This window comes from Callorhinchus milii, unplaced genomic scaffold, assembly GCF_018977255.1.
Source record: "Callorhinchus milii isolate IMCB2004 unplaced genomic scaffold, IMCB_Cmil_1.0 Scaffold3, whole genome shotgun sequence".
Taxonomy (NCBI): domain Eukaryota; kingdom Metazoa; phylum Chordata; class Chondrichthyes; order Chimaeriformes; family Callorhinchidae; genus Callorhinchus; species Callorhinchus milii.
In genome coordinates, this window is record NW_024704744.1 from 45,371,991 (window position 1) to 45,384,929 (window position 12,939).

Consider the following 12,939-nt stretch of genomic DNA (forward strand, 5'->3'; position numbering starts at 1 on the left):
TAGACGTTACATGGGTGTTTGACCCAGGCGGAAACCCATCACCATGCTTAAGAGTATCCAAACCAAGCTGAGATTGCCATGCATCCCATCTACACATGGAAATCCCAGAGATAGATTGTTTTAATGATATGCACACTCTCTCCCTGGAGGGACATATCCTGCTTACCTAATTCTGGAAAGTATTAGGCTCAGGTTAGCAAGAGCCAAGGCTTGTGAAACCCCAGAGTGTGTGTTGGGGGTACCCCTGGAGTCTAACCAGCTAAAACTGCATAGCTTGCCAGAAAGCAACATCAAGTGCTGTGCTATTAGAATTAACTCCAGCTAGGGCCACCCTACCCGTTAGGGCTTTTCCCTGCAGGGTTAACAGGAGTTGAGTGGGATGACTCCCTGCCCCTAGTGAGTTGTCTGCCCTTCAAGGTCCTGCTGATGAGCCAGGTTCAAGTTACATGATCACAAGATGGGTTTGGATGAATGGGCCCTTTGGCCCATCTGTTCTCATCCTTCCAGAATATCCACCCTACTGTCTTCCCATCGTAACATTAACTTTTTTAAAAAATGAGATCGGTGTCTTGGTCTCAACCACTCTTCCTGGCAATCTGTTTCAGTCATTGATTACCCTCTGGATAAAGAAAAATCCTTCTGGGTATTTGTCCTGAAATTGCCCTTTTTAACTCCAAACATAAGGGTTAATGCTTTAGAGGAAAACACGTTTTATACTTTGATGCATAATTACTGCTATATACTTGAAGAGTAAAATGATATCACTGAGATTCAAGATTTAACCTGCTGAAAGTGATTGCTGCACTCTTAAACTGTGAAGTATAGAGTTAGCAATGCTATTGTCCTCCAAATCTGTTGCACCCTTCAGTTACAGTCTAGGAAATGAGCAAGTCCAAGCCGATTTTTTTCTGACTCAGTATTTAGATTAAATGGCAGTATTTCTAGAAAGAAACATTTTCAGAGTGGAAAGTTGATCAATATTTACTGCTTTACTCTTGTCTATAAGTAAACTTGTGGAAATACTGTTATAACAGGTATCTTCACATTTATAACTGTATGGTGCAAAACAACCAAAAAAGTAGGACAGTGAGCACATCCAAACTGGTTCTGGTGATAGGGTAGTGGAATATGGACCAAGTGCTGTGCCATTAGAATTAACTCAGGGTGATAGTGTGATCATTGATTAACTATCTCAAGTTCTGTGCCGTTTTATAATTACATTTGTAGAAAACAATTTGGAAAATCTATAAGCTTTTCCTTGTACATTTAGACTATGTCATATTATCAGCAGTTTACTCCAACTGCACAGGCTTCAAAAGAGTCTAACATTTATTAAATTGAAAAATATGGGCTGCGCAATTTAGTGTTTTTTTTAGTGAACTATTATGACGCATCTTTGACGTCCCAGGATCTTGTCACAAAGTCTTTCATTGTTTTGTAAAGTTGTTCACCGGACAATGCATTTACCACATCAATTGTGTGCACACGCACAAATAAAGACAATCAGATGTGCGAAAACAGAATAAACCTTCATTGATAGAAGCATTATGAACAATGGAGTAAGTTAATTGGATGGGGAGAAAAGCTAAATTATTAAAATGCAAACAAATACACTGACGTGCAGTGCAGCACACGGATTCTTGTGTTTGTATCTTGTTTTATTTTCTCCACATTCAAACAGAATGTTAGGATACCAAGTGACAAACTTGCAGGTTTGTTTCTGGGAGCACCTTAAATCTAAAACTAAGCTCCTCTTTGGTTCTGACACAGAGCTAGAGATGTTTAAACAAAATAGAGCTTGAGTTCTCTTTGGTCAACATCTGGCATTCTGAACACAAGGATACCCCGTAGCTAAATCAAGTGGTTGTATCAAGCCGATTTATTGAGGTACTATGAAAATGCAAGTCCCTTATTCATACACTGTGAAAGTAACTTTAGAGTGAAGGTTTGAAAGATCCCTGAGGCCATGGTGAAACAAAAATATATACTTGGATTCTGAGAGTTTACCTGTGTCCTTGGTTCCCTGCAATAAAGATACAAAACATTGCAGTAGAAATTACCAAATTTCTGGGAGAGGTTGGCTTCCCAAGTCTGGTTATTACAATTGAGACTTTCTCTGCACCTGTGCAGGTTACTATGCATGTGCCTAGCAATCATACCCCTGAAATTCCTCTCATCTGTCCACTTTAAAGTGTGATTCACAGCAACAGTGTTTTAATAATAATAATAATCCTTGAGTTTGATATAGCGCTTTTCACGTCTTCTAGATGTCTCAAAGTGCTTCACGGAATAGACTGTAAAGTGAATTGACTGTATATTTGTGGGTGAAATGCAGCCAATTGCGCACAGCAGTTTCCTGCAAACAGTCATGCATTGAAATGACCAATTTATTATTGTTTTTTTTCTTGAGGGATTATCATCAGGTTTTCATGGGTTAAATATGCCCAGCAAAAGGGGAAAGGAGCTAGACATTATTGGTAAGGAATAGAATTCTTTATTGAGAGTTAGCACCTATCTCACAATAATTCATCAGGAGAAATTCAGTCAGTGTTTTTCAAGATTACACAGATTCACAAACCTCCAGGGTTACCTCTTTGTAACAAGATTGCACTAAATTGTTTCCTTCAACATGTGTTTGCAGTGTCCATTGTGGGTCACTAAAATAAATCAATGGAAAATACTGTACAAAACAGGTGTTGACCTTGCAGCAGCTCAAACATTAATTTGTGAGAAATGGGGCAGCCCATCAGTCTTATAGATTTAATTCAAGCTTGTGAAATTATTCGCGAAGTATGTGACACGTTTGGAGTGAGAATGAGAGCTTCACGATCTCCACATGAAGCAATGAAATTGCAAGTATAGGCATAGTGGTGGATGACAAAAATGCAAGTTGGAAACTGAGACGAATATACCGTCGTGTTGCTTTTAATATGGTGTAGTCACTGCAAGTTATAATTTGGTTTCCAAACATCCCTTTCTTTTCAATGCAGGGAACTGAAACTCAAAAACGTGTGTATAAATTATACTTTTTGGTGGAAACATTAAAGGTTAAACATTTGACTTTGTTTTTAATACAAGTGTGTGTGCTCTTAAGTTTAAAATAAACATAACCATTGATACAGTGCTGGTTAAGCGCCACCTTGTACTAGGTGTTCATTGTGGATTTTCTTCCATTCACTAAGGCTGTGGGATCTTTATGATCCAATACACACATTGGCCGGTCTCAGTTAATTTATTGAAATCATCAGGATTTAACTTTAGTCTGCATTGCAATTATATTTGAAGAGTATGATATATTCATTTGCTTTCCAACTTGAAAGGCGATATATAACTGCAATTTATTGTTGTTGCTGTTTCCATTTGTGGTGTTATACTAGGTACAAAATATTTTACATCTAATCCCTCTGGAGGTTAGATATTAATGGATTCCCATGGCTAGTGGTTAGAGCACTCACCTCCCAAGCGAGAGAACCTGAGTTTGATTCCTGGGAAGGGCGAAACATTGTGAAAGTTTGGTATTCCACATGCATCTGTTTGCCTAACAGTAAGTAGGAACCCAGTTGTTAGTCAATTGGCAGATCATTTTTCCTGGGGTAATCCTTCAAAATAAAAAGATAATTTGGTCACTCAATCCACAACTGTTTGTAGGACACTGCTTTACGCAATTGGCTGCCGCATTTCACCCAGAAAATATACAGTCAATTCACCTTACAGTATATTCTGTGAAGTACTTTAAGATGTCTCGAAGACGTGATAAGACGTGTTAAGGCACTATAGCAAATAATAATAATAATTATTATTATCCTTGTTCACCAGTCACAAAAAGTTAGTTTGCAGGTACAGCAAGCAATTAGGAAGGCTAACGGTATGTTGGCATTTGTTACAAAAGAGTTAGAATATAAGAGTAGGGAAGTCTTGCTGCAACTGTATAGAGCCCTGGTGAGACCGCACCTGGAGTATTGTGTGCAGTTTTGGTCTCCTTATTTAAGAAAGGATGTACTCGCCTTGGAGGGGGTAAAACGTAGATTCACCAGGTTGGTACCTGGGATGAGGGGGATGAGTCATGAGGATAGGTTGAGCAATTTAGACCTATATTCTCTAGAATATAGAAGAATGAGAGTTGATCTTATAGAAACCTACAAGATTACTGAGGGGCACGACAGAATAGATAGTGAGAGACCTTTTCCCCTGGTTGGAAAAACTATAACCAGGGATCACAGTCTTAAAATTAGGGGAAAGCCCTTTCACACTGAGTTGAGGAAAAATGTCTTCATTCAGTGGGTAGTGAAATTATGGAATTCTCTACCCCAAAGGGCTGTAGATGCTCTGTCCTCGAACATATTCAAGACAGATTGATAGATTTCTTGTGGATAAAGGGATTAAGGGATATGGGGATAAGGCAGGTAGGTGGAGTTAGAATAGATGAGCCATGATCTTATCGAATGGCGGGGCAGGCTCGAGGGGCCGAATGGCCTACTCCTGCTCCTAATTCTTATGTTCTTATTAATACCAATAACTTCTCCCTGTGAGAGGAAATCCACTCTGTTTACAACATTCTCAGATTCACATTGGCCCTCGGCTCAGTGTATAGAGCCCTTTCTTAAATCACAATAACTCTTTCCACTGATGTGCTCCAGGTCCATTCTATCTGGTTGATGTCAGATGGGTGCAAGCGGTAGGGTGTTGCACCGGGAAATATTGTGGGGTTGTCTTGGAATTGCAACACTCATTTATTCAAAGGGCAAGTTTTTTTTTAAAAGAAATAGAAGTGATGTCAATTTGGACAGCGTCAAGGTTTATATGTAAGTGGATGATGTCCTGGATTGGTGGTTTATGAGAGGCACTGGAGACCCCTGGCAGCGGCTCACTACCAGATCAGCAATACATGGGCGAAATGAATAGTAAGAACATCAAGTGCACAGTACTTACTTTATTAGCTACATGTCAAGCTGCAGACTCAGCTGCTGCTAACCCAATGCCTCAGCAGTTCCGGAGTGTGTGTGTGTGTGTTTTTTTCAAGAGAGTTGGCTTTGCAACAGCTGAAATGCGCAACGATTAATAAATTGTTTTATTGATCGCTTTGTGCTCTGGTGTCCCCCCCCCCCCCCCCCACCCCACCCCCTCCCACACACACACACGCACACACACGCACAGCTCCCCGCCTCTGCAGATTGATGAATGAAAGTTTCACGCAGAGAGTGGGAGAGCTGGGTCCCTGCAGGCTGCGGGCTCTCGGTGTAGTGACTGATCCCTGGGCTTTTGCGTGAAACTAAACACCTGGACCAAAATGCAGCTTTGCAGGGGCCGTGTGCTCGGCATCTCAGTGGCAGTGGCTCACGGGGTCTTCTCCGGGTCTCTCAATATCCTGCTCAAGCTCCTCATTTCCAGATACAATTTCACCTTCCTGACCCTGGTGCAGTGCCTGACCAGCAGCACCGCGGCTCTCACCCTGGAGCTGCTCAGGAGGATGGGGAGGATAGACGTGCCACCGTACAGCTGCAGTCTGGCCAAAGCCTTTGCCGGAGTCACCCTCCTGTCCACCCTGCAGTCCAGCCTGACCCTCTGGTCACTCCGGGGGCTCAGCCTTCCGATGTACGTGGTCTTCAAACGCTGTTTACCTCTCGTCACTTTAGTGATAGGCGTTTTGGTTCTCAAGAACGGTGTTCCCTCCATCGGGGTCATCTCAGCTGTTCTCCTCACTACGTGTGGAGCACTGCTGGCAGGTCAGTACTCTACAGTCCCCCCCAAAACTGGGCAGGTCTTTGCGATGTTCTCTTATCACTGCAACATGTTATATTATATATCATGTATATTTATAATATAAATCGATAGTTGATACGATGCAGGTGACAATGCAACTTGGGATTGGTGCCCTCTCTGCTGACCAGGCGTTAATAACCTGACATAAAAGTCTAACCAAATATACACACAAATATCAAAGCAAAGTTTTGGATGCTTCAACACATGCTTTTAGCAGTCTGATTCCTTTCAGGGCCTTATTACATTTGCGAGAAGCTTCTAACTGTTCCACTGAAATATGTTCTGAACACCACTATTTTTGAATACAGTATATACATAAATATTCTCTTCCTATATACATATATATATGTATATATACATACACTGTTGGGATTTTCCAATGCTCTGGAAGTAATTTCTATTGTTGAAATGTACTCCTTATCACTGTTTTTATTCTTGTTTAAGAATAGATTGATGAACTATAAAGATACATTTGGTCCCATTGCTGTTTGGGTCGAATCGCGATTCTATTGGCTTTGAGGTTTCCCCAAAGTGTTCCACATAACCACTTAACCACAGTGTTAGCCTGACATTTCTGTGTGACCTGATGTGTGTGTTTTTTTGTGCAGGAGCTGGTGACCTGACCGGGGAAACTCTGGGCTATGTGACCGGGGTGTTGGCGGTGCTGGTTCATGCCGCTTACCTGGTGGTGATACAGAAAGTAGGCAGTGAGAGCACCTATGGCCCCCTAACCGCCCAGTACACCATCGCTGTCACCGCCTCTCCACTGCTGCTGATCGGCACCTTTGCCAGCCTGGATGCCATCCACATCTGGTCCTTCCCGGGCTGGCAAGACCCCGCCGTCCCCTGCACCGTTGTCTTCTGCATTCTGATCGGCTGCCTTATGAACTTCACCACCCTGCACTGCACCTACATCAACTCTGCCGTCACCACCAGCTTCGTCGGGGTGGTGAAGAGCATCGCCACCATTACTGTGGGCATGGTGGCTTTCAGAGACGTTGAACCCACTTCCCTCTTCATAGCCGGCGTGGTAGTCAACACTGTGGGCTCCGTGTTCTACTGTGTGGTCAAGTACTATGAGACTAGGATGCAGAAGAACTATGATGACTTGGAACAATTAACCAAGGAGGACGAGGAGGAGCAGATCAAGTCTCCAGCAACCACCCCCCAAATGCATGAACTACAGGAGAATCCCAGCCACAGTGTTGTGGAGAATGGGACCCTGCCCACAGCACAGACTGACCCCCAGAGCAACCTAGTGACTGAGAACTATGTGGGTGTCTGGAGGTTACTAAGGAATGTACGTTTCTTCAAAAAAGATTCCTTAGTTCATGAATCTGAATGAGATGAAGATCTCACTTTTCCTCAAGTTGATGAAGATATAATATTGGACCCAGAATAGGGTCATTGACTTCATAAAGTCATTTGAGATTGTTGTATTGTTTAACATTTCAGGTCACTTTGATCTCACTCATTTCTGACAGAAATGGTCAAGAATGCATGACCAGGAATCTGAGGCTCAGCATTAATGTTCCTCCGCACTAGGATCTGCTAGCCTATCTCCCCCACCCTCGCCCAGCTCCCCATCCCCCAGAGGATTGAGTTCAAGATCCACGTCCTCACTTTTAAATCCCTCCATGGTCTTGCCCCACCTACCTCTGTGACCTTGTAAAACCCTATCAACCCACCGCTCTGTCTGCTTAACAGGCACTGGCTGCTTCATGCCCCCTGGTCTGCCTGTTCCACCATCAGCAGTCGGGCCTTCAGGCGTTCTGTCCCCACTCTCTGAAACTCCATCCGGGAGTCTCTTTTCCTCACCCCTTCCCTCGTCTCCTTCAAGGTCCATCTCAAGACCAGTCTCTTTGACTGTGCCTTCGGTCATTTCCCACCCCCACCCCCTTGGACCCTCCCTAATCCAACTCCCACCTTGGGTGCAAATCCTCAACTGTCCAGCACCCTAGGATGACCTCCCAATGTGAGAGGTGTTATATAAATGCAATGTGTTGTTGAAAAGAGGAAAACAGAGATGTTTAGTATTTTAAGCTAAATTATTTTTTAACAGACACTTATATAAATGATATAATATATATTGAGCTATTTCTGACAACTGCTTGCATATCAGGACTGGAGAAGGTATGGTGAATAGTGGTTAATCATTCAGGAAGCCTCATTCATTGTAAGGAAGTTACTGTCCCAACTGTCCTCAGTAAAATAAGTCCAAACAATAGATGCTGAATCATTTTGGGGTCAGATAATGTTTATGCAGCATCATCTCATTTTAACTGTTTAAGATTACTAGCTTGTAATCATTCAATTGTGTCATTGGAGATTTCACATTCTAATAACACTCATATCAAAACATTCTTCCAGCCTCACTCCTTATGTCTCCTGGTGATAAGTCTTCACTTTATGCCCCTTTATTACTGAATCACTAATCAGTGGATGTTGTCCTTCTCTATTTATCCTCTAAAATCATTCATGATTTTATGAATGTGAATATGAACAAATATGCCATTTTGTGCGAAATCTGCTACTTTTTAAATAATTTAATTTTCAGGTGAATTATATGGAACTTACAAAGAAAAGTATTAAAGAAGAGGTTTTTATAAAACAATGTGCATGCATGTGCATGCAGGCACACACACACACTGTTTTTTCGCAACATGGAGCATGAGCGAATTCAGTCATTGATTGAATGAGAGAATGGTTTCATGTTCAATGTGGTGAAAAAACAGACGAGTGAATGTAAGTGTCCTGGCGTACTTGTGCCTCTTACGTATGTCCCTATGTGTTTGTTTTGATTGAATCTTTAAGCAATATTACGCATGAAGTATATTTAAAAAGTGCACTGCATACAGAAAATGCAGCATTTGTAGAATGCTTCGATTTTGTGTTGTTTCCAATTCCAATTTTCTCCTATTTTCTTCCCCGAAGACACTGACTCTGTTGATGTACAGTCCACAAGTACCAGCAGCCCTCCGAGACCTTGCCCAAATGACCATTTCTCATTTGTGAACCTACACAATGAGTGCTGGCAGGTTGTTCAGCCATGGAGGGCAGGTGTGGGGGTTAGGGGAAAGGAGGGAGCAGTGGAGGGAAGAGAAGGGGTGGAGGAGGGAGGAGAGAGTGTGTGGGAAGCAGTATCACAGTTCAGCTTGATACTGATCTCAACTGACATTCAACATATGTGCACTTTCCAGCATCGGTCAATGGGAAGTGATAAACTATGGAAACTGTTTGATGCATCCTTTCCTAACCCAGAGGCATTGAAACCAATTGTTATGTTCCAATTGTTACTGTGGTTGAGATCAGGAAATGATACGATTTAACACTCTACTTACCTTCATTGCTTTACTATTGTGGCATTATGCCTTCGGCTTTGCAATAATTGAAATTGCCCTTTTTAAATAAATGTGTTGCTTTCGATTGGTTCTCTTTATTAATGTTCACTGTTATGGGATGTTATGAAGCATCTTATTCTTTCACATAATAATAATAATAATATTATTGTGCCACGAACAAAAACTTCAAAAATGAAGTTGTGTTCTGTAGGTTAAATCTTTAATTGGCTCCTGGTCTTACTGCTGTTCAGTGGACTTTGGCTGCAGTGTTTAAATAAAACATGATTATCTTCTATCTCTTTCTCTCAAATTAACTATACGTGCTAAACAGTTCTTAAAAATCGGTAATGATAATTTTCTATCATGGCCATTATTTAACTCTATATATCCTCTGAGTGCCTTATGAGCAGCTGATCCCTAAAATCCTTGAGGAGGCTATGAATTTCCGAATCATTATTCTATTCTATGATATAGGATCATATGCTTCACTGAACTGCTTGAATTTCAAATATTGATTTTGGATACTTCAGTATCATTGAAAACAAATGATCCACACTTTATTACTGCATAGACTGGCTTTAATCCAAGGACTTTTCAGTAGAATTTACAAAATGTTACATAACCACATTTTGTGTGTATGTGTGAGGAGAGTGGGGGATCTCTAAAGAGTTAAGCGTTTTGCCCTCTTTCCACCTCCAAAGTGCTTAGCTATCCAGATTGTCCATCGCAAGGTTACATGAACTTTTCTGAGCAAAATGTCCTCATTAATTTACTTTTAGATATGGCAAGGCAGCAGAACTAGAAGGCATCGGTTTAGAGTTCCAAAGCCCAATTTCAGGACAGAGGCAAGGAAGTAATACTTTAACCAGAAAGTAATTAACAACTGGAACAAGGTTGCCAGAAAGGATGGTTCAAGTTGTGATATTGGACTCATTTAAAAAAGCTTATTGCTGTGATCGGAGAATGGAAGGGTGGGTGTTCTGGAAGGATAAGGACAATTGAAGTGAAGGACCTTCTTTATCTGAATCCCTTTTGGGATGGGTTAATTGAATTTCATGTTGCCTTCTTCTTGCTTTTGTCAAAGGAAGCAAAGCTCAACTGCAATTACGATCCCAAATTGCTTTGTTCATTAGCTCACTTTAACTGTGTTTGGTATATCATTTATCTTTGGATTTTTGATATTTAAAACTCAAACTTCATATTTCTAGTTGAATCCTTTTAATTGGGAGCATTTCTGGTTTGTTGCACATTCACTGTTGTTACTTGGTTGCTCCCTTCTCTCTCACTTAGGAGATGGTTTGGGGTCACACATTTTTCAGTTTATCTGATCAGTTCCCAGTTATTGGCAGTTCTTGTTACTTTAGTCAGTTAGCTGCCCAGAAGCATATACAATTGGGTAACTTGACCAATGTATAGATTCATTAATTACATTTTGAGCTGAGCCTTTTATACATGCCACTATAACAAATTGATTTGTTACACTGACTTGCCCAGAGCAGCAGACAACACCTAGAAAATCACAACCAGCAGTCTCTAGTTTTGCTTACAAAAGATTTCATATTTGTGGGTTTGGATTCTATCAAACAAGAAATAATAAAAAATATAGTAATCCTTGCATTTGATATAGCGCTTTTCACGTCTTCTAGCTGTCTCAAAGCATTTCACAGAATATGCTGGAAAGTGAATTGACCGTATATTTGTGGGCAAAACACGGCAGCCAATTGCGCACAGCAGTGTCCCACAAACAGTCGTGGATTGAAAATGACCAATTTATCATTGTTTCTGTTGTTTGGAGGGATTATTATCAGGCGTGTGGAGTAAGGAAACTTGCCCAAGGTTTCGCCCTGCCTGGAATTGAACCCAGGTGTCTCGCTTGCAAGGCGAGTGCTCTAACCATTGAGCTGCAGGACTCCACAAAGGCAGGAGATGGGATGGGAAACCACAGTAGCTGCCTTCCAATAGGCCAGAGGCCTCTACAATGCATCTGAGCATGTACGCCCAATGTCTGCCAAGCGCCCATGCCACTCACAGGATAGGGCGGGAAGCCATTTTATAGAATGAGTTTTCAATTTTACATTGTAAGTACTGACAAGAATTTCTATAATGTGACTAGTTACATGTTAAGTGGAATGACAAGTAAAGTGGAGACCCTTATTAACATTTTACATAGGAAGCGGCCAGGAGTTTGTTTTGGGGGGTCAGTTGAGTGTCTGACACATGCGGAAGCCGATTACCATGCTTAAGAGTATCCAAATCAAACTGAGAATCCCATGCATCCCAACTGTACATGTGGCTGAGATACTGACAGTATGGCTACTGAAGTGGTACTGACAAGCTAAGCCAAAGTCAAGTTATCAAGCATTTATTGGATCAGCAAACATTTCATAAGCAAACCTTCCCCAAACCCAAAGTGGATTATGAGGTTATTGGTTTCCACTTGTTGTAAACCCTTTTATATCATGCACATTGAACAAATCGTGTCTCTGCTTATGTATTGGAATAAAAGTTCTCCAAAATGCACGGGTTCTCAAAAAGGCTACTCTTGAAATTAACAATTGATAAAAATCTTCAATATTGTTGACAGTTCTTCTTGCCCTTTTTGCTTTGAAGAAAACCTGATGTGGCTATAGGTGTTTTTATAAAGCAGTTCCCAGATAGCAATATACCAAAGGTGTCCAGATTAATAGTGGCATAAAATCTTCAAGTTCACATGGAGCACAGTGCATAGTAGTACATATACTGAGACGATGGAAGCATGTGAAAAATTCCACAGTAAGCAAATTGAAGGATGGAATGGCTTTGATTTAGTCCAATCTGCAACGATGCTAAGAGGACACAAAAGCTTAATCATCAGTCAAAAACATAAGAACATAAGAATTAGGAGCAGGAGTAGGCCATTCGGCCCCTCGAGCCTGCCCCGCCATTTGATAAGACCATGGCTGATCTTCAGACCTAACTCTAATTACCTGCAAACTGAGTGACTGCATTGTCTAGATAGTAAATACATTAATGATAGAACATATTGCTCAGAAATACAGAATTTTATGATAGTTTATTTTCTCTTTGATATATTTGTAGCTTTCTCTTTATGCTGTACATTCTCAGAGGTCCTGAGATGAGACACAGGCTCCCTGTTGTCTTCAAGCAGGACTAAATCAATGTGGGCCACAGAGATAACCATAAGATTGAAAATATATTTCATAACAGATTACAAATTGATAATTATTAACTGATTTGGGGTTCAAACACCCTCTTCACTGACTTTGGCACAATGTTTAACCAACATCTATCCCTCCACTAGCCTAAATCACCATTGTTACTTCCAATTATGGATGCTCTTCATGAGTCTTTATGAAACATAATATTTTTCACCCCTTGTAGATAGATTATGAAGTGACAATTATTCTGCATGAGTAGTAATCCCCCAGTAAATTGAAATTAAACCTCAGTCAACCTCAGAAATTCCACACGAATTACATTTGATTACTTTCTCCCAAAACATTATTTAACATTTTATGCTGTTATTGTTTTTGATAAAATACTGTATTACTTACTTTTAGCATTTGGTTTGTTGCTTAGAAGGATGAGGACAGTTATCCTGACACTCTTCCCCTCTCCCCGAGAACCCCCGCCCTCTCCCCAATCCTCTCCTCATGTGGTATCCTGTAATGTAGTGGTTAGAGCACTTGCCTCGCAAACGAGAGGACCTATGTTTGATTCCGGGCAGGGTGAAACCTTAGGCAAGAAGTTTCCTTATTCCACACGCACGCCAGTTTACCTAGCAGTAAGTAGGAACCCGCTTGTTAGTCGATTGGCATCAGCCCTTTCTGGGGGTAAT

General features: G+C 41.2%; 1 protein-coding gene across 1 annotated transcript; it reads left to right on the forward strand.

Annotated features, from left to right (window-relative positions):
* The first annotated feature begins 5,287 nt into the window (after positions 1 to 5,287).
* Positions 5,288 to 7,129, forward strand: LOC103178322 (solute carrier family 35 member D3). The gene is made up of 2 exons (XM_007892992.2): positions 5,288 to 5,723; positions 6,369 to 7,129. The coding sequence occupies exons 1-2, from the start codon at positions 5,288 to 5,290 to the stop codon at positions 7,103 to 7,105; spliced, it is 1,173 nt and encodes a 390-aa protein (XP_007891183.1). The 3' UTR covers positions 7,106 to 7,129.
* Positions 7,130 to 12,939: the final 5,810 nt, after the last annotated feature.

Bases quoted from the DNA above. Each gene is read 5' to 3' on its own strand.
- LOC103178322 (XM_007892992.2), top strand. From the start codon at position 5,288: ATGCAGCTTTGCAGGGGCCGTGTGCTCGGCATCTCAGTGGCAGTGGCT. The intron at 5,724-6,368 runs GTCAGTACTCTA...TTTTTTGTGCAG, and splicing joins GTGTGGAGCACTGCTGGCAG to GAGCTGGTGACCTGACCGGG.